This window comes from Anas platyrhynchos, chromosome 25 (assembly GCF_047663525.1).
Source record: "Anas platyrhynchos isolate ZD024472 breed Pekin duck chromosome 25, IASCAAS_PekinDuck_T2T, whole genome shotgun sequence".
Taxonomy (NCBI): Eukaryota; Metazoa; Chordata; class Aves; order Anseriformes; family Anatidae; genus Anas; species Anas platyrhynchos.
Window position 1 is genome coordinate 4,069,446 of NC_092611.1, and position 22,564 is coordinate 4,092,009.

Below are 22,564 nucleotides of genomic sequence, written 5' to 3' on the forward strand. Positions count from 1 at the left end.
TGACTCCACCAGAGCTGTGTGTTTCCCCAGGACACCTCCTGCAGCCAGCTGGCTGCCAGTCGGGTCTGCAGCCACCCTCCTTTGCAGGCTGGCACTGACAGCGGTTGCAGGATCTTGCAGAAAGTTGCAGGAGCACCGCACAATCTGAGCATGCACCTGTCCAGCAGTCAGTGGGCACAGAAGTTTCTACACGTTGTGCACCTATGGGGGTTGAACACTGAACAGTGTACGTGAGGACAACAGTCCTGATGAGATGAGGGAAGGTATCGAGCCAGAGTTGGTGAACCTGTCTTCCATTATAAACCATTGGTAGGGGAAAAAAAAAAGGAAAAGAAAAACACGAACAAACACTAGAATAAATGAGGTATGCCAGCTAACTTGTGTTACAGGTGGAGACTGAATTGGAGAGCCGCATTCCTGAGACACACCTCGAGGTTACAGACACCACGGTGTCAAGCACTGATCTGCACAGGAGTCTTGGCTTTAGGGCGCTGAGGAGCACCATGCTCTGAGGTTGATGCCTGAATAACGCTGATTGGAACAGACAGGGCTCCTGAACAGGTGGCACCAATGTGAACTGCTGGCCAAGGCAGAGAGAAGGAAAAAAGTATCTGCATACAGAGGAAAAAGATACCTAGGAGGTGACAATTGCAAGAAGTCTAAATTTGCTATGGATAAGCATGGGGTCAAGCAGAACAAGTGCAGAAAATATCAGCAAAGAAAAACACTAGTGAGGCCTGAGTTCTCTTTGTGTTTGTTTTTGTTTGGGTTTTTTTTGGTCTAAAAATAAAGTTTGAAACAAAATATTTTAATTGTATTATATGGGTTTAGAACAGTAAAACATAGAACTGAACTTTGTTGTCTCATTTAAAATTAAAATAAATACCTGGCTTGTAGGGAGGGTACACATTTCCTGAATGCTGTGTAATGAACATTTAACCCCACATCTATTTTATGTGACCCAGCCAAATATTAACGATGATTTAAACTTTAAATAATCCATCAAGATGAACGCTCATGTTTCAGTGGGTTTTGAATGTCCTGCTTGCTTCCTTTGTCTTGTTGGATTCTCCTGTGGCTTCGTGAATAGCATTGATTTCACTTGAACCACATCCTTGGAAGGCTTGTTCAGCCGCTGAAGGGAAGTGAGGTTGAAATGTGTGCTCTCTCACTGTCGGGCACTGTGTAAGCTCAGGGTACCTTGCATCTTTCCTTTTAAAGGTTGTTTGCAAAGGTGGTGCTACAGAAGGCACAAGTGCATATGTGACAAGGTCAACGCTCCTAGACGAAGAACTTGCTACTCAGATCTTCTACAGGAGTATCGGTCTTTATGTTACAGCCTGAAATTTCTAAGACAAACTAAAGGAATGTGTCTGCTGTCACGTTTCAAGATAAGCAAGATGGAGTTACTGTCCTTTGTTTCACTGTTCTGTTAACATTAAACCACAACAAAACAACTTAAACCTCCAAATTAAGTGCTGCTGGTAATAACAGTAGTCATTAAGATGCATTAAGTACTACCGAATGTCATCACAGGTCTGTATGAAAGTCCTAGGGACACTGGCCATGTACAGTAACAACCCAAATGTTTTTCATCAGCCCTGCAATTCCAAAGGGAAAAGGAAAATGCGTCAAATATTTACTGACCAACAGTGAAAATTCCTTCTCCCCCCATATCCTCTCTAAAAGTTGGGGTTTTATCCACAAAGGCCTCTGATCTCACCCTAGTAACCGAGCTTAAAAGCCAACCAGGCAGCCCAGCACCTGGGCTTCTCTGCAGCCCCAGCCCCACACCTCAGATGGCCGTGGCCGTGCTGCAGTGCAGCGGAGCCCAGCCCATCTCTCACACTGCTGCTGCACTGCTGGGAGCCCAGGAGCAGCGTACATATGGCTTTTCCAGGCTGATGCCCTGCCACTGCCACATGATCTGATGCAAGGGAAAACCTGTCACTGGTCTCCCATCTCAGTAAGTAATTTTAGCCGTGCAGCTGGACTGTCCCCATGAGAGCAGCGATCCCACCCTGAAATGTTCAGACCTTCTCCCTGTCCAAGGTCTGTCGCAGAATGCAATTTCCTCATCAGCTTATTATGCTAATGAGGCAATTTAAAAAATCTGAGAATAACAAGCAAGATATAACTTCCAGATGCTCCTATACCAAAACAAGGTAGGTCAAGCTTCTGTGAGGTAAGATAACTTCACAAAACCAACTTATTTGACCACTAAGAAAATAACAACCGACTGTCCAAGCTCAGCAAATTCTAGAGGATTTGGGAAAAGTGGAACTGCGGGTACTCTGCTCATTCATTTAAAAAGAAAACAAATCAGGGTGATACAGTTTTCTGTGGCCCACTGCCACTTGTTCCGTTTTCATTAGGCATGAGAACCCCACTTTTGTGGCTGCTTTTCTGCAATTCCTTTCCATGTGATGGCAGGTAAGCTTTTAGGCTGACATTTTTTATTTCTGTAGACTTAGCCAGCATTTTGCTAAAACCATATTTTTCCACAATGATGCATGCTTCAAAGAGCATATTCGTACAAGAAGTTCAAAAATCTTACTGAAAAAGAGGTTAATGCAGACTGAAAATCGTTGTGACATTATGGACCTTTTAATTGGTTACTAGACCTGCTTTGGGGCACATATTAATAGGGCAGAAGCGTTATGCATGCTCCTTTCTCTCTCTCCTTGACAAAGTGCCAGAGGAAGGAAAGTATTTTGGTCTTATTGAAACTACTGTGCAATCCATTTAAAAATCTGAAATTCAGGGAATAAGAGTCAAAGCAGAACTAGAAAGTACAAGAGCCAGCAGTGTAGATTATTCAGAACTGAAAATAATGCACAGAGGAAACGCAACAAGGTGTTTTACCATAGCGCTGAGAGTCTCCTCCCAGTCTGGCCTCTCCCGGGGATGGATGCTTCTCTGAAGCTCTGGCACAAAGTCATCTTCTTCTGCATGTACAGAGGACTTCATCATTCTGAAAAGGAGGACAGAGAGGTTTGATACTTGGTGAAAATTGCTCATTAATCTTACATAAGGTCTGCTCTGGTACTCAGTTCAGTTATGTTGCTTATGTGACAATATAAATGCTTTTATAAAACCAGAAACCTTGCAGACCTCTCAAATTTCTCTTACTTCCTCTTTATACAAAGAAGATAAGAGTATAAATCTGGTGAAGAGAAATCTGCACTTCCTAGCCAATCAACAGATAATTTTGTTTAATCACTGCACGATTCACAAATCTTAAAACACTGAAAAATACTGAGGAGTAATTTTCAGTCCCTTTCAACAAACTGCTTATACTGCCCAGGCAAACTCCATTAGCCTAGACAGAGATATATACACTTGATTTCTTGGTTGTCGCTGGATGGTTTGGCCTGAAACGGAGCCTGCTGTTCCCATATCTTAGCCTGAATGCGTGACCCAAGCCTGAGCCAGCAGCTCTCATCCTTCTTACTGATCCCATCTGCAAGGGTGAGCGCCTTCAGCTGCCCCAGCTCTGCAAGGATGGGCTCAAATCTATCTCTTTTGATCAAGGTAAACTTTTCTCCAGATAAGGAGCTGTATATTGAACACCCTGTGAAGTGTATTTCAAGCCTGTAAAGAGATCAGAGGCTAAAAATTTAAATTCAGAAAGTATCCATAAAAGCTGCCCAGCTTATCCTTACGGCAGCTCTGCTGTTGCAGCCAAGAGCCATTTTACATTGCATTTCAGGGCACAGACCTGAAGTACCGAAGGCCTATGGAAGGTCTAGTGGCATCTGTTGTGGTTTCATTACAATCCAAGATTCAAGCAGATTTTTACTTTATTAGTAGATCACTATTTATTTATCCAAAGTAACCATATCAATAATCAGCACTACACATACATGGATGGAAAAGCAGGGCTGGTTTAGCTGATCAGCATACACTCATTTATGCACCATTTGACTAAAACAAGCATGGTGAAAGCCTTGTAAGAAATTTCTTTTGCTTTAGACAAAAATCTGAAGTTTTGCAACTCCTGAACGCAATGTGCTCAGGCTCTGGTCTCAGGCTGACACTGCTGGGCCCCACGTGCCCTTCGCACCACGAGCATCCCCCACTGATAACAGGGCACCCCAACGAGATAAGAGTACGCCTAAACGGTGAAAGTGTACATATACGAAAAGAAAATGTGCACGAAGGTGCCATGATTCAGGATGTAAAACTGCAATGTGGGCTCAGATGGGAGACTTGCACCTTTACAACACACCTCTTGAAAAGAACTCAATTTCTGTGAAGGTGGAGATGCTTCCAGAGCACGGCTCTTTCACCTCTCCTTTGTGTAGCAAGAGCGAGCTTGGTGTGTTTCTCACAGCCCCAGCTCCAGCACACGAGATGTTTGCCACGTATTTTAACTGGAAGTTGAACCCTGCTGGGTGCCGAGAAAAGTTTTGGAAATCAGATTGTGCAACACAGAAACAAGAGATAAGCTAAAAAATCCTTATTTTTTTGTATCAACACTGTGATTTTGAAACAGGCACAGGAAGGCTTCCCCCGGGATCTCTGGATGTTGGGGTTTGGCAACGCTGCAATTGTGCCAAAAGAATCCAAGCAATTCGAACCAGAGCAGCTTGAGCCCAAAGCAATCAAACAGCACGATGGGATGAAAAGCAAGGGCACGTGATTAAGACCCAGCTTTCTTGATCAGCATTAAAACAAACAGCCTACAAAATGCCTGCTTTCTCAGCTTAAAGACTTGAAAATAATGGAACTGAATTTACAACTTTATGATCGCTTTGGATTACAAATCAGTTTACTACACACTCCTCAGGCTTATGCCAATTCCTCCTGGATTTCTCATCAGAAATCTAGTTTTTAATGGCATTTCCCACCAAAGAAAACACTTTCCTTTTGACAAACAAATTTTCTGAATTTCTGACGTTGCCAGAACACAGGGCTGCCCAAAGACACCATGCAAGTAACAAAAAACCTGGCCAGGCGCCCCTCAACACTCCTGACCCTTACTGAGAGAAGAATCCATGATGGGAAGGAGCCGAAGGAGGCACCGAAACAGGTCTCAGCTCCAAGCTTTCACCCTGTGACGAATGTACCCATGCGCCGATTGCCACGTGTGGCCAGTCAATAACCGGAGGAGCACGGGGATGACCTTTGAGCCCACAGGCGTTACCGTACGGCCGGCCGTGTGCTTCCAGCAGCGATTTATCCCGCAGCAGATCCAGGTGGGCAGAAGGGAACGAGTTCTCCTGGGAGACTCGGGACCCGCAGGAGACCCAGCTCCCCCCGTAACAAGAACCATAACCCTGCCGGGCCAGGTGGCTTCAACGTAAGGCACACAGGGCTCTACAGCAAGTTTATCACGCAGAAGCTACAAATCAGGAGGGCAGAGATCAGCAATTACGATTTTAAAACACGTGAACACAAACACGACACACGTATTGCACAGGCTCTGTGCTCAGGCCGGCTTACGCTGAATTTGCTGGGAAGTGTGAACATGGTGTCAAGATGAGGACGCGATTCGTGTACAACTGAATTCCTGTAATACAATGTGTAACACACTCTTGCAAGCTTTCCCCTGCCATAGAAAGGGAAATTTCTTCAAGATAGTAAAATACAAAAAATAAAAAAGTGTCTCAGTGTTTGCCAATTTCCATGCACACACAAAGCATCTCTTGTACAATTTCTTTTTACCAATAAATACGTAACAGCTTCAAAACAGAGAAAAACACCTTACCAAAAGGATAGGCTGGACTAGACTAGCCTAGCACAGCGTATTTCGGTTGGGAGGGAACTGAAAAGCAGAGTCCAAGTGCCTGACTGCGGGGCTGCCCAGACGTCCAGGCACACTACTGAGAGCGTTCTCCAGCTGCCTCTTGAATGGGGCACCAGGCACCTCACTGGGAAGCCTGTGCCAGTGTTTGGCCACCCTCACAGCAGAGAAACTTCCCCTAATGCCTGGTCTGAGCCTCCCCAGGCACAGCTCTGTGCTGACCCACACATCCCATCGGCAGCCAGCAGCAGAGGCTGGTGCCTCTCTCTCCACTCCCATCCTCAGGAAGCCGCAGAGGTCGCCTCTTGGCCTTCTTCTCTCCAGGAGACAACCCAGGTGCCCTCAGGTCTCTGCCCTCACAGTGGAGAACCAGGGATGTCAGAGCCCTGAGCCCTTTTTCTGGCTGCAGGCACTGAAGGATCACCAAAGATGTCCCCTGGGCACGGGGAGCACAGAGCCGCGCAGCTCTTCCCAGCAGCCAGATGCTGCTCTGTGTCCTGGACCCCTTCCAGACGTGCTTGGGAAATTACAGATACGGACACTCTTACGCACATTGTTATAGACACGTATGCATTATGTGTATCTGACATTATTTTAATTTATGGGGGAAATAAATAGCACTGCATGCGTGTATCTGAGTCACCAGCCACGTCAGGCTGCACCAGCACTAATTACCTTGCTTCTGCCATGGATTCTTTTCCATGGGAGGGTAGAACCCCCCGAGTCCCACCAGCACCTACATAAAACACTGACACATATTATTTAGTGTGCCATTTCTTCACGTGCTTAGCAGCTCTGCATGCCCTTCAAACGAACTCTGACACCGGGATATTAATAAGGTTCTGTCTGTACAGAGGCCATTAAGCAATCGCTCTGCAGATGAATGAATCCCTCTTCATTGTAAATTGAGAATCAAATGTACTGGAACAAATGTTTACAGGACGTTGCACAAAAGGCACGGCCCGCATTCACACCCACCCGTTAAAGTTCTCCAGTAGGTCAAGTTTATGAATTTCAAGCCAGAGCTCGTACATTTGTACACTGTGCGGCCGTATCAGGGAAGCATCCACTGCCCTTCCTCATGCTCTCAAACCTAATTTGCTGGTTCCAGTACTTGTGGCATGTTGCTTAGGAGGAACTGAGACACCTGGGTACCAACCTCCTGGCCGGGAGGTGCTGAGCACCGGGTGCTGCTGAGGAGCCGTGCCCCACGGGGCAGGGGGCTCTGGAAATACAGGTGGGCATGGGAGCTCTGTAGGAAAAGTAAAAATAAGCAGGCGTCCATAAAATCGAGTTGCTCTGTGTGTATAATATTGTTTAGCATCACTATTTCCACTAGGCAGCAACTTTCCGTATGAGTTTGGAGGAGTCCCACATCCACAAACACCAAGTGACTGCACGCTTGTTTTTGTGCAGGAGAAAAAGAACCACAACAAGTGTGTTTCTGAAAGAGCTTGGATTAAACCGGGGAGGAGAAAGTGACAGAAACTTCGAATCCTGGTGAGACTCCAACAAGAATTTTTGTCCCCATTACTCAGGTTCTTTACCATGCACCACGTCCCACTGCCAGCCCTCAGCAGTGGCAGTAACGGGGCTGCCGTGGATTTGGCTGTCAGCGGGATGCTGCTGACACGCGGACCAACAGCTCTCCTCTGGGTGCTGACAAATCGCTCCCAGGGATGCCTGATGGTTCAAAAGCCACCTGTAGCATGGAGGCATGAGGCACTCTGAATGCCAGGCTCCTCAGATCAGACAGTTAATTGTCTGCTTGACAGACACTCATTTCGGCCCGGCTGTGTATTTTTTAAATTAAATGCCAAGCCTGGTCTTCAGGTTGTGCTCCCCCAATGGGACAGCGGGCATTTCAGCTTTCCCTGCTGCTTCTTCCTCAAGTGACTTTTCTTCCTGACCTCAATTTAGGAGGTGAGAGCAGATGATGACTGATTTATTACTTTATTTATTATTTATATAGTGCTGTTGTTGTGCCTGGAGATTTTTCAGCCAACAGAGAAGCACGGCTCTGCCCTGTGGAAGTGATGATTCAAGAGGATTTAGAGATCCACAGAAAGCGATGTTTTCTGAGATATAAATTCTACCCCAAAAAGCCAAATTTAAATAAGGCTTTTGCTGACAAAAAACTATACTGAAAATTAATGAGCTTTAAACACTATCTGATAAAAATAGGTATTTATGCCACTCGAATAATTTGCATAAAAAATAAAAAATAAGATAGGCTTTATCGGGGTGCTAATAATGCTCTGCGGATTAATCTTTGTGCTGCTTGCAGGGAACTGTACATCCACGTGGCTTGTCCTCCTTGCTACTGGCAGCCATGCACATCTCCAGTAAGCTCCTCGGCTCTGCCACCGCCACCGGGTGCTGCTCGGGAAAGGGGAGAGCAGCAGACACAGATGGCAGGGAGCAACCGAAATGGGATCGCGATGCACCGCTGCACGTCCAAGGGTCAGCAGCAGCAAACAGCACGTGTCGGCACCACCACAAGAATTTGCCAGCTGTTATGTAGACAAATGAGATTTGGGTTTACTTCAGACTTCAAGAATTCAGCGCAGGTGAGCTACTGCACAAAAATCCTCAACCCAGTGCTCAGCATGTAAGGCTCAAGGCTTAGCGTAACAGCCTGGATGCAGCATCCCCATCTCTCCCAGTGCCACCCAGTAGCTTTCAGGCTTCAATCCCCTAACTCCCAGTCACAGCACAGAAAGGAATGCCAATGGCGAGTCAGTGGAAAGATTCCTTGAGAATTTCTGCCTAAGGGCTTAAAAATAACTTGATCAAGACAATGCTTATATATATATATATGATATTTTATATTTTTATTATATGATGTATTTTATTTATTATCACCATGACGAAAGGCAGAAAAACTAGGAAACAAGAACCAAGACCTGACCTAAAGCATATAAACACTGGGGCAAGAAGTTGGAACACAGTGAGAAACTTTGATGTCTTTATTTCTGGCCTCAAACTTATACCACAAAGAAATATATGTACTAACATCCAAGTGATGGGCAGAAAAAAGAAAAAAGAAGAAAAAACAACAAACAAACAGAAAACACACACCCTCTGCCAACCCAGTTTTCCAAGCAAACCCTGTATCCATGAAATTAAAACTAATACAGTGGAAAGGAAGAAAATAATCGTGCAATATGGAAAGCAGTGATAGCTCAAGAGCCCTAGGGACAATGAAACGAGAGATGGGAATTGAAGGCTGACAGTGCTGACCTGAAGAGAATTTAATTTCCCATGTTTTAAATCAGCTTTGTCAACACCTTGCTGATTACATTACACCTATCTGCATTATACTAAATAAAATTTCTGAAGTGTGTCTCAAGGTTCACATAGAGTGAAGACAGAAAAAACCTACAAGGTCAGCTTAAAACACACCTCATAAATAAACAAATGGTAAATGGGACTGTATGTAATCCTTGACCACAAAATGAAAACCTGGCATAACTGGGATTGATTCTACAAAGTTGAAAGCTGTAACCGCCACTTTTGATGGAAGTTCATCATTGGAAGTCAAAATTCATTTGGTTGGGAAATCACTGGGTAAGAAAAACTCATAGAAAACCAGAATATTACAACAGAAGGATATTTTCAAAATCCTTTGCTATCATTCAAATATTAGGCAGCAGAAACCAACCTCACTTTCCCTGAACTACTCTGTGTACTTACTACCTGTGCTAATAAAGACGCCCCCGTTGCCTAGTTTTAAAAGTTCAGGTCAGTGGCTTTCAGCTTGTGATCGGTAAGAGTGTGAGAACAGTCAGTGCGGGTGAGCAGAAGTTGACTAAGAAAAACTCGTTCAATTGTGCTGTGAAACTAGTGAGTAAATACGGACCCTTTCATTTTCAGGAATGGCTGCTTTGCAGGAAAATTTGTGCACGTGCCCAAATAAAGAAGGCTGGAAATCACCCAGCTATGGAAATACAGGTCTGAACAGGAGCAGCACGATTACAAAGACGGAGTATTTCGATTCAAAGAAGACAGAGGAATTCAATTGCAATTTTTTTTCAAAAACAAAATCACATAAACCACATCTAGAGAGATAATTTCAAAATACTTTACACTAGCAGAATTTCTAGCTTTTCCAATTCACAGATTGCAAATTCAGACTGGCCAAACCAAACTATGCCCAGGGAAGCTGAGTTAGAAATGATCGATGTACTTCCTATGCTAGAGTTGAATGAAGTGCATGATCACTAACAACTGTTACTCAGCTCCTTATAGAAAAGGGGATTTGGAAGGCCACAATTCAAGAATATTTTTAGTTTTTTTATTTTTACCTTTTTTTTTCTTTTTTCTGAGAAAAAAATCACTTTCTCACTTGGCGTGCACCACCACCAGTTGAATCAGATTCTCAGCTGTCTGTCAGAAGAGAAAACACTTGCTCTGAAGAAAAAAATAAAACTTTTTTTTTGCATTAACCTTTAAGAATATATATATATTTAAAAAAAAATGAAATAACGGCCATTTTAATCCAGTATCTTCAGCATTGTCTGATTAATTTTTTAAAAAAGCAAGACCAGCATGTTAGCTTTTCCACCATTGATGTATCTCTACAGCATGAAGCAGAGGCCAGCAGTTGGCCAGCACTTAACAAACAAGCTGGTCTCCTGCCCTGCTTTAAATCTCTGGACATGCTTTTAATACAAGCTCCAAGAGAGTCAGCCAGTTAAGGTCTCTTTGTGCAAGGGTTTAAATGAGTTTTCAGATTTCAAAATACCTGCCTTGTTCATTAATTTGCATGGGCATTTAAACCACGGGTTCTGAGCTGCCAAAGAAACGAACCAGATCAGATCACCTGGAACCTAAAACCTGTGGGCAAAGGGGCAAGACTGGGTAGGACAGCTCCCAGCTCAGCAAAAAGACATCTTAAGGTACAACAGGCAGCCTGCTTTGTCTCTGCAGGTCTTCGTAATTTACTCAGCAACCCTGAAACATGTACACACAGACGCTGTGCTTCACTTGATGCACCCAGGGCCCCACACACATCACCCACACCCCCAGGGGCTGGCAAGGTGACCGAGGTGGAGGAGCCAGCCACAATGGCTCTCCCAGCAGCACTTCAGCATCCCCCTTTAGGGTGCACGTGTCAAATAGCTGGCCACTGCAGAGATGCTTTTAACATCTCATAAAGTGAGATGCTGGGACAGGAGAAGCCAACACCATACTATAAAACAAAACCTGTTGCTGTCATATTTTTTTTCCTGAAAACAAGATACTTCTGTAGGCATATTGTAAGATCAACCCTAAATCACCTTCAGTAAATCCCTAAATTTAAAAGCAAAGAATAGCAAGTGAGGGTCAGCAGGCCCACCTTCCCTTCCTTCTGCTCTTCTGCCATACTATTTTTTGGCAGCGTCGTTCACTGCTTCCTGGCTCTCCTGCTTGTGTCAGATCCCAGCTCAGCAGCACCCACCTCAAGGCACTAGGTAAGAGCAGAGACACGAACTTTGTGCTCTGGAAGGGACTGGAATGTGCACCTAAGAACTTTGTTGAGTTGGGCTTTAATAATTTGCATTCAGGTTTTGCATAACTGGAATTTCTTTAAACAATGCATGAAAAGAGTAAGTTCTTGGGATGTTCAGCTTTTACCTGCTTTTAGTAATAGTCTTAGTTATTAAAAAGCTTTATAAAAATAATCTCAGAATCCTTACGCTTTTGCATACATATATTACTGAACAAACCCACTCTTTTCTTTGGCAATGCATAAAAGACATTGTTTTAGTAGGTGCTTGGCATTTTCTTTCAGAAGAACACAGAGATAGTCAACGAAAAAAATCTTTAAGAATAGCTTTCTCTTATCACTTTTGCCCAGTCTAAGAAAAGGAATTGGGAAATCACCAAGCCAAGCTTGGCTTCCTTTTGTTCAATTCAGGAACAAATATAAAGATATTAAAGAAACTGTCTCTAGGGAAAAGAAGTACTAACCTCTCATTTACAATTAATAAATTGCTAAAAGCAGCTCTAAAGCTTCAGCACAGAAGAGAGATGGCAAAGAATGGCTGATCCTGCCCTTCCTGCTCCTCCGAGACATCTGAACGCGGGTGCTACGAACAAAAAACTGCTGGGTGCAGTGGCAGAGCCTCGTTTCTCCTTCCCTCCCAGGTCCAAGTGGTTGAGCCCTGGCACAGCAGGGCTCAGACCGCAGCCCCTCACCTCCCTCATCCAAACGGCAGCAAGATGCGTGCCACCTCACCGAGCTTCGTCAATGCCTGCCATGTAAACGGAGTGGTCCCTGTGCTTCCTCTGCCATCTCCTGTTTCTGTTTGTCGCTGTTAAGATTATGTTTTCTCCTGAGCAAGGCCTTCCTCTCATGTCTTCTTCATTTCCCAGCAAAAGCAGCCCCGATTTTTGCTAGTCTTTAAATACCACAGCACCAATCAGTAACAAAACCCAGCTGCTTACAGGTAATCCAAATACAGAAAAGTTTACCCCAAGATTACAAAGTATGACCTAAAGCTAGATCCAAGGACATTTGCCTGGGCTGATCTCTCATTCATTTGTAGTGCAGTGGTAATGCAAAGCCCTGGTAAATTTAATCCTTCCTAATACAAGCATCTATTAGAAAAGTGATGCTTTCAGTACGTGAAATGAGGAACAAGTGCAATCAACTAATCAGTTACAATTAGCCTCGCGTGCTATTAACATGACAACTGCTCATAACATGGAACAACACTTAAAAATTGTCTAGTCAGCTAGCTGCTCAGCGGGGAAATCCTTTCCCTAACCAAGCATTCAGACGGAGCTGTCACCTACCCGGAGCTGCCTTTCCATCTCCGCAGCAGTCTGCAGAACCGATGGTGTGGCTGTATGGCACGCTTTGTGCGAGAAGTCAGGGGAAAAAACATCCAGAGAAGACTTGCTAGCAAATACTCACACGGAAAAGAATGGACATGAATTTTGGGGCACCAGAACCTGATCAGCCAAATAATGAATGAAAGACAAGCATAAGCAAATAACCCAGGAGCAGTTCCAGCTGTTCTGCCTTTAGTGACTCGCCTTAACTGACTGGTGGCCCTGGCATCGTGTTTGCAGCCATACTTCTACTGTCGCTCCATGTCAGTGGGATCAACAGCAAAAAAGATGAAAATGCTCAGTCCTTTCTGTGTCTAGAGATCACTGCTAACATGCTGCACCATTATTATTTCTATTGGATTGTTCTTGCCCAGCTAAATGGACTTAAATGGAGGCCTGCAACTACAATAAGCTATCAAGGGCAGATCTGACCAGTTGGGGGTCATCATATGGGTGTAGTATGTGCAAAGCCATACTGTAATTATTTCTGCTGTAGCAGAGAGATGTGTATCATAAGCAGGTCGTTCTGAAGCTAACATGAGTGGAAAAGAAAAGCTCCAACCAGGACAAACCTGCCTGGACCACCCATCTACTACCCGCATTTCTGATGCACAGGAGGAGGAAACGCCGGTGGCAGCAGTGCAGTAAGATGGGGGGAGCCAAGGGGACACGGTACCTGCAGGCCATCAGATCAAAGTGCTGTAGGCGCCAAAATGCCTCGCAGTAGTTCAGAGAACCCTTCCCACTCCTACCTTGTGCAGAACCAATGTCAGCACCACAAACAGACCCAGGGCTGATGCAGTCTTTGGTTATCAAAAAACATTTCCTTTGCCTTTTTGGAATGATTTGCAATTGTTAAGTATCTTTTTCAGTGAGGAAAAAAGACATGCAGGAAAGAGATCATTGATCTCCCTTGCCTGGAGTTCTCAAGGATACAGCTGCAACCACTACTACCCAATCATTTTTACCTTCAACACCCACATATGCAATTTTGGGACAAAAGCATTTGAGCTGGCACACATGTCTGCTGTGAATGGAAACCCTGCTGCTAGGTTTCCTGCTGCCACAGAGATGAATAGAGAAAGAACAATTAGCCAAGGCTTCAGTCTAATTTAGATTTATTTTACTTTTTGGAGGAGAGACTGAGAGATGATGCATCATAAAAACAAAAACATTAACTCTAAAGGCTACTCAGAAGAACATAAAGCTGAAATACCATGTTTAGCCTGTATTATGAAGACTTCTGATCATAAACACTATTGTCTAGTGCCCAGTGACCCCAATTACGCTCAGAGCTGTACTTGTCTGTGCTGGGAGACTATAAAATGTCACAGCAAAGACTAACTACATCAAAGCAGACAAGAGGTGAGCAAAGAGAATACCTCCATTTTCCAAAAACCCACAGTAGCTGACAGCTCAAATAACTTGTCCAATATTTCAGAGGAAGACTGAGGCTAAAGTAGGAAATAACTTCAGTTTCGCAGCTCCTAGCCACAAAGCCCCTAAATATAAAACTCCCTATCAGGCCCTAGGGGAAAATAATCAGGGCACAGGAAGAACACCCTCCTGAGCAGATGAGGATCGCACATGCTCTACCCTCATCCATTCCTTGCCACGTGATGCTGTAGCCTGGTGAAGAAGTGATGGAGAGCCTCCCCCAGCCCAGTCCCACTCAGCAATAGATAAATAGGGCACTCTCTCAGGGAATTCACTGCAGAGGCTCAGGACAGCATTGAAGTCTGCTGTTTCCCAACCGATGGCTCTAACCACTAAGGTCTGATGCAACACCTCCGCCTCGCCTTGCCCCATTACCTTCTTACAAAAAGCAGAGGGAGAGAAAGCAATAACCCATGTAAAAGACTTACTAGGATGACTAAACCCTGCAGCACTGGGCTGCAGATATCAGTATTATCGAAGCACCCATCTGGCACAGCTTCAAGACAGCACTTCTATCCAGCCATGAGGTTTCCACAACAGCCTAAGAAGTCATGCAAGGGCTCTGCAAAAGGAGCAGCTCCCCATCGCTCCCAGCTGCCTGCTGCCGTACCTGCCCCAAGCCAGCAGAGCTGCTCGCCCATCTCTACTGACACTGCCCTGGAGGAAAAATAAATGCATTTTGAGAAGGACTAGCTTTCCACTGGGCCACAACAAAGTAAACAGCTAAAAGAACTATTGTTGGCCTAATAAAAGTGTCGGCGGTGGAAATGGCTCAATTAGCCACAGGACCATTTTGATTCAGCTTCACTGGGATGTAGCTTCAGAAAGAGTGGATGACCTCCTCCTGTCCTGTGAAGCCTGGGCGAGCTTTTGCAGATCCCATCCTGATGCATATGCGCATCTCTTCACACTGAGTGAAGAGAATTTGGACATTTATCTTAGCTTTGCAAACACTGGAGCTGGGGACCTGAGTTGTCAGTGTGCTGCAATGCTTCATCATGCAGCATCACCCTAAGGTCTCTGTGAATGCTAGAGCTCAGGAAAAAGAACAGTTTTTTGTTTGTTGTGATTTAAAAAAAAAAAAAAAAAAAAAAAAAAGAACCTGAAACACTTTGGGGGAAAAAGATGTCAAACTTCTTTTTTTTTTAATTTGAAAAACTATGAACAAAATATAGGTGTTACAGACACAACCTGTGTCTAATAACATTTTAAAAGTGAAAAAAAAATCATCTGTGATTTTTCACCCTTAGAACAAAAAGACTTTAGCTGTACCACTTTCTAATTCTGTGGTTTTAGGTAACCTCTTTAATTTTACATCAGGCAGGCCAAGAAAGTCCCTGAAATACCAACCCAATTTTAAAGGAATAAAGGGGGGGAGGAAGTGAACTACATATTTGTAGATGACCTAAGCCTGAGAAGACATTCAAAGAACAAAAAGAGTACCCCCTTTCTAATATATTACAGGGATGAAAAATATGAGCAGCGTTAAACTGCCTCAGCAGATGCCAGCAGTGGAATGTATGAAAAAGCAAAAGCAAACGAGGAGTTTTGTTCCCTCAGCTACAAGATGAAGTGTCTGCATTTGCATGCTAACTCTGTGTAAGGCAGAGTCTTAAGGAATCTTTAAATGTTAACATTATCACAGGAATAACAACTTACTGAGCACAGGTCACATTCTGCCATTAGGACAGCCTCACTCACCCCGATCACAGAGAGGAACCACGGGACCATCGGAAAGGGGTTCCGCTGCGCAGAAGTGCTTGAAATGAGTGCAGTTACATTAAACGTAGGAGAAAAGAAGAAAGGTACGTGACAATCCGATTCAAGGCTCCAGGAAGCATGCCACAAAAATGACTGTTGAGTTGTGCAATGACTCAGCAGGAAGAATAAAATAAAATAAGAGAGAGAAAAAGAAAAAGGAAAGAAGAAAACACTACAGCAGCAGATAGGACAGTCTTTTCTGTAAGAAATAACATCTATCGTGGAAAACTAAGTGAATAAATAAATAGAAACAAGAAGAGCCTGGAATTCCGCCTGGCTGCCTCCCTCCTCAGCCTCGCCTGCTGCTCACCTGAGGCAGGCGGCAGGGATCGGGCTGGCCTTAACCCCTGCTGCACCTCCACCTCGGGAGGCTGGTACCGCACCTCTACAGAGGCTGCTTTGCTTTGTGAGCAGTACCGTAGGAAACTAAAGCCTGGCAGTAAGTCAGAGAAGCACAAAGCTGAAAGAAGACGCGAGCCTGGGGAAGCTGGCACAACCCCAAAAGGAACTGGGGTGGTGCAAGACAGGAGATGGTCACCCCCTGCCCCGCGCCTGCCGAGCCAGCGAGGACGGACAGGACAGCCACAGCATGATGCTTCTGCACCTCCTCAGTCGTCCTCCTGAGAAACTGGCATGAAATGTAAGCTCCCGTTCTACTTGCATAGCTTTACAGGACAGCTCTCCCGTGTCTGCTGAGGCTGAACAGCTCTCACGTATCTCCCTGAAAGGGAGAGATTAAATGTTACCTGTTAAACACACACGGCACAGACCAAGCAGACAGATGAGGCGAGTCAAGGTGTGCAGATTGCGCTGCTCAGTTTGAACAGCCTTGCAGTCATTCTCTCCTTCGCAAAGCTCTATGCAAATAGCTTTTCAAGAACATTTAATCCTCCACCCTCCTGAATTGCCACTGAAGCCTTCGTGTCCCTTCAGTTTGGAAGCTGCCTGCAGGAGACACTCCAGGCACTAAGTCCGGCAGCCTCGCGCCACGAGCTGAAGGGCAGCGAAACTTGAGCAGGTGCTGCCACGCTCTGCAAGGCTGGGGTAGAAAAAGCAGACGGATCAGGTAACCCTAATTTCTTTCCACCATTCTTCACTTACAAACACAATCACTTGAAAAATACCATGAGCTTCCTCCTCCTCTGCCTTTAAATCTCTCCTGGCACAATTGCAGCAGTATAAATTCTATGGGATATCTGTGCTACCATTTCGCTTGTGCATGGGGGTAATAAAAGATGGGAGGATACCAGCACCTTCCCTAAGCAACAAAATTTATCTGTATAACCGTGTTGGCTAGGGCAGAGAACTGCAACGCCAGAGGAGAGGTGGGAAGAGTAAAGGACTCAAGCATATATTAGAACATAGAATGATTTTCTACATGCTTTCCTTTGCCAATGCCATGCAACCCTTAGCATAAGGTGCTGTCCCTTCCCACTGCTGGCAAAATTAATCCCTGCTGTCCTGGGACAAGGAAAGCTGGGGCTTTACGGACAGCAGAGGAAAATACATGTGTTTGTGTAGCTGAATGGCTGGCAAAATGGACTGTGGACCTTTGCATCAAAATAAATTACAGTTAAAAACAGGAAGTCGTAGTGAGGAGCGCAGCGTCTGCAACATCCTGCTTACACCTGTGTCAACACTCACCCCTCCCCGGCGCCTTGGGCAGAATTCTTACAATTTAAAGGGTCAGAAGGGAAGCTTAAAACACAGGGACAATCCTGCTGAAAATTACACTCAGCCACTAAATCCACTTTCCAATCCTGTTTCAAAAGACCAAGAGGAATAAGATAAAGTTTTGCCCTGAAGTAATTTTTATACTTAAGCCATCTAGCTCTTCACAGTTAACTCAAAATCTTCCCGTAAAAAAGCTGCATTTTGTTACCCTGCTTAAAAAAGTGTAAATAATGCACAAGAAGAATGTACCCGCTGGCTGAGCCACCGAAGCCTGGAATAAGACCCAGGAGTCCTGGCTGCCTTCTTTCCTTCCCACAGAAGGTGAGCCTGGACAAACTTCTATCCCCACGCTGACAAACCCAATGCCCACAGATGACCCCAAAACACAGAAGCACATCATTTCTCCTTCCCAGCCACTGCCCACACACTCAGGTTGATGGGGAAGAAGTTATGGGACAGAGATAACTGGTAGGCTTCTGCCTTACACGTTACGCAGCACACAGCGTGTTAACTTTAAGGTAACATTCACTACGATTCCTATTGCATCACAGAAGCTGGCATATTTCACCATAGCCTTTAATTGTTCTGACTCATGCTATCAGTAATAAAATGCCCTCTTGGGAAAATAAATAGACAAAACCTTAACTGATTCAGTGACGTACCTTCCAGTGAAAGCACACTGTCTGATTATTTTAAGACATTAAAATGGGCTGCAGGTGCAACATGTTAACCTAAATGGACAGGTGATGAACAGATTTATAGCTTTTCCTGTACAACAGGAAAAAAAAGAAAAAAGAAAAAAAGAAAAAAAAGAAGCGTTGGTTAGCTTTTGAAAGCATTTGTCTCAAGCACTCAAGGGTAGTCTGGAAAATGAAAGCATTTCCATTACCTCGGCACTTGTGCAAAAAGTCAGGACGATGAAGTGACCAGGCTATTATCCTTCACAAAGAAATTAGATATTATTGAAACCTGTGCACATTTATTTTAGTGCCCAGGAAAAATGACAGTCAACAGTGCTCTTCAGACTTCTCCCCGTTCTCTTAGGAATCTTGATGGTTTTAGAACCGAAACACTGAAAGGAGACTTTTTAGCGCGTAATGAATAACTCAGCAAAAAGGGAAGGCTTGGAGACAGCAGGTTTAAAAAAAGAAAAGGTAAGAATATAGTGGACAAAGCAATAACTGTAAGATGGCACACAACTTCCAGCAGCCCCCCGAAGGCGAGGCGCCCACTCCGTGGCGCTTTGAGAAGGGGCTCGTCCTGTCAGCAGGCCGCAGGCTGAGGAGAGCCCCATGCTGCGAGACACGACCCTAATCACCAGCACTAAACCTCCTTATCCGAGAGGAGGAACACATTTAGAGGGGAGAGGGGGAAAGATGACGGGTCTAACGTAAGGAGAGCGAGGAAGTAACGCCAGAGGCAGAGTGCAGGCCGCGGCCTGGCAGGCAGCCCCTTGCCGCAGGGCTGCAGAAGGGGCGCACAGGGTCACAGCCCCAAAACCCCACATGGCACAAGGAGCACACGGCAGTGCCTCTGCCCGGCTGCCTCCGGCCTAGGCCCTATTTTCATGGCAACTTTGGTACCAAATGGCCTGGCCTGCACTGCAAGCAAGTTGGAACTAGGCTTCTGAGTCATGTTTTCAAGTGGGACGTGGGCATGGATTTCCGATGGCCATTTTTGTGCTTTACAAATCTTCCTGTCTGATATGGGAGCTGCAACTCTCCCCTTGTGCCAGAGCCCATCCCCAGGCCAGGCTCCTTCCCTGCTCTCCCCTGGATGGGGCCAGTGGAGTCCCGGGGCTGTGGCCACGTTACCAGCACCAGCCCAGGACCCCAGTACAGCCCCCCAGAGCTCCTCACATCTCTGGGGCTGGCTCCATCCCAGGCACAAAGAGGCTCACCAAAAGTCTTCTCAGACTTGGTCCTGATTTTTATTTTTTTTTTAATATTCTGTCCTTGTTTGAAAATACATTTGAGGTTGCTGTGCTACCCAAGTTCTTCCTTATGTCAAACAGAACATAAAGGACTCAGCTGCTCTGTTCTTTTTCCTGAAATACATCAAATTAATCAGGTAATTAGTCAAAGAGTTTTAAATTTAATGTAAGATTCATAAATGTGCTTTGCAAGGAAACTCTTGGCACTCATTTCTATGAATTTCTCAAGATCCTCATAATTAATTATAAATGTTTTTCAAGCAAAATCTAAATGATCGCTAAACTATATTAGTATCCTCTTCTAGTTTGTTATGCTTAATTTTTCATGTAGTAAATGAATAGGCAATACCTTTCTGCCCTGCTGCCTCCTCATTATGTCTTGGAAAATACGCTGAAAGTAGCAGTTAGTAAAAAAAAAAAAATACAAAATTTTCTATTATTGGAAAGAGATTGATATCATTTCGTATTCCCATTACATAATTACGCCTTTCAGCAAAATCTTTATTGTAAATGCAGCAGTAATTAAACATATTCTCTAAAAATGACCTCATTTTATTTTCCCAGCATACACAAACATTGGTAGCACATTAGAAAAGACAGATTTCCTACCAACAAAACACGTTTGCACCTGAAGCCTTCTGCTATACCACACTAATGCCAGGGCAACTCTTCCCACGTCATCAGTCGCCACAGACATTTGCACATAAAGCAACCAACCCCTTGCTCAGGTTTCAGTGTTATTTTCTACCACCATGCTGCCATACACCTGCTATTGTACTGATAGCCGGTCAGGTTCAATTAATTTCTTTTAACCCATCCAAAAGTGCCTCTGTAGGTAGTTAAAAGTATCATGAAGCTCTTAAGTTTGTAATAATAGCAAAATGTATTATTTGATGTGCACGTTTCCTTTCTGTTTTGTCTGGGCTGTACCTAGCATCAGCAAACATCCAACATTAATGGATATTGTTTCTTTGATCAGCCAACTTAAAGAGTGTATTAGGAGGGCTGGGGAAGGGGATTGCTTGGGCCAGGCTTGGGAAAGGAGCTTGAAAAGAGACAAGGCTTGATATCAGTAAGCACATGAATAACATCTTTACGGAATCAGCAAAAGCAGGTGTATTCAATCTAATCAGAAGTTTAATCTGTATGTATGCTAATGCACCTATATTAAATTCATTGGCTTTACTTCCTTTGAATTACTAATAAATATTTTTCCAAAGGGTTTTATTACAGTTTTTATGAAATGCATATGCAAAAGCAAAGTCATTATCACGAGTGGGCATATAACAAGGAAGAAGTACCTGTAGTTTCTATTTCCATATTTTCCCTCTTTAAACAGCACTGAAGATGATGAAAGTTATTTCCCAAACCTGTATTTCTTGTTCGCTGCACGCATGACTGTACTCCCTACTGATCAGCATTTCCGCGAGCTGATGAGTGATAACAAAACACCTTGAAAACCCTAAACAAAGCCAGTTCTCTGAGCACGCAACTGCCAGCAATCTCAGCGCTCTGGCTCAAGCTCCCCATGCATGACCGAAGAGTCTGAAGCACCAGCTGAGAGTTCAGCAGCGCTCCACAAAGCAGCAACATCAACTGGTCACACTCAGCGCTGATACAGTGCACGGCGCTCATGCTCGCCCGCTGTTCTGGAGTTTGCAACACGGTGACCCTGCTGGTGCCTTTTTCCTCTCCTGCACTCGCACTCCTCCCCCTGGTGCAGTTAGCCATGTGCAAAGCACGGCATTATTGCAACCTCTTGCCCTTCATCAACACGGCAGGGCCTAAATAAATCTATTCTCCAGAAAGTCACATCTGGTGCATTAACCTGGGGCCCCCTGAGTACCTCGCAGCTCAGAGCCAGTAATATTTAGTAACTAGCCTGTTTTCAACTTTTTGAGTCATTTAAAAAAAAAATAAATCACATACTGGAACACTGTGTATCCTGCAGTCAGTCCTGCTGCATGCTGCTTTCAGCAAATACCATTGTCTTACACAGGTCCCAGTGTGTTTAAACAGGCAGGCTGAGACGTTAGTACCCATGAGAATGAAATGTTTGTTTTCTCCTTTAAGCCAAATAGCCAAGTGACAATCAGATTTTTCCAGTAGGTAACACCAGGTAAGTTGCCCAGAGATGTATTGTCCACAAAACTCCAGGCAATACCACATTGTACATTCCATCTATAACTGCACAGGTACTTTGTTTCAATAAACAGCAGTCTGAAGTTCTTTTGTAGGAGTCTTTCGATTTCTGGGCATCTTACTCCCTAGTAATATACATAAATATTTTCTTTAGCAGGCACCAAGAAAACTTTGCATATGCACAATAGAGAAAAGGCCAAAAAAGAAAATCACCTTCTGTTCTTTCATGAGCCACTGGGGATTTATCAAAAATTTTCCCTACGGAGAGGTACATCTAGATTCAGAAAGAGGCCAGGTACTAATTAAAAAGCCCACATGGGCATCAGCTGGTGTTTAACACCATTTTAACGTATCAGTGGCTGTGTGTTCCCACTGCCGTATCCTATGTCGGCATATTGCTAGCTGTAACCAGATACAAAGGCTCATTTGCCAAGTCTCACATCAGTGAGATGAACACCTCGTCTTCCCCTTGCTGCTATGGAGCTGGAGCTCATGAAATGTAAGACATACTCAGAAATCAAAGCAGTATTTCATGGCACTTCAGCACGGTATACAAAAGCGATTAAAAAAATAAAAACGTTGCTGTCTTTTCCCTGTGGGAGACAACGAACAACCCTCCAGGGCAGACAGCGTTACCTGGGTGCTCTCCACGTGGCCAAGGCTCCGCCATGCCCCAGAAAGAAGCTGGAGCTCGCTGCTTACCTGGCCCTGCCTGCTGGTACAGCCCTGCACAGGGCTGCAGGTGTACCACTGCATGATGCGATTCTATGTGGAGCTGTACCTCAAATCCCTTTCAGAGGAAACAGAAAGCGTGTGCGTATTTCTACATATGCATCCAGAAAAAATACCTTGTCCGGTGTTTTTCAAGGAGCTGATGAGAAACGTGGAAATAGTTTTGTTGGCAGAGCAACCATTAGGACTTGCATGACCTGCATAAATACCACTGGACATGTATTATAATAACATCAGAATACAAAAATGAGCAAGACGGTATGAAATTTTTTTGTTAATTCACTGCAAGTCTCTCAGCACTCTGTATTTTCAAA

General features: G+C 44.5%; 1 protein-coding gene across 10 annotated transcripts in view; it reads right to left on the reverse strand.

The window, feature by feature from the left end:
- Nucleotides 1-22,564, reverse strand: part of ARHGAP32 (Rho GTPase activating protein 32) — a 264,246-nt gene that overhangs the window by 156,840 nt on the left and 84,842 nt on the right. For 8 of the 10 annotated variants that reach the window (XM_038167597.2, XM_072027728.1, XM_072027724.1 and 5 more), the window contains one exon: nucleotides 2,866-2,974. In XM_038167597.2, coding sequence (XP_038023525.2) covers nucleotides 2,866-2,973 — 108 coding nt within the window. In that variant the 5' untranslated portion in view covers nucleotide 2,974. Of the gene's footprint in view, nucleotides 1-2,865; nucleotides 2,975-15,709; nucleotides 15,844-22,564 lie in introns of those variants that run through there. The other 2 variants (XM_072027727.1, XM_072027730.1) reach the window with 2 other exon arrangements.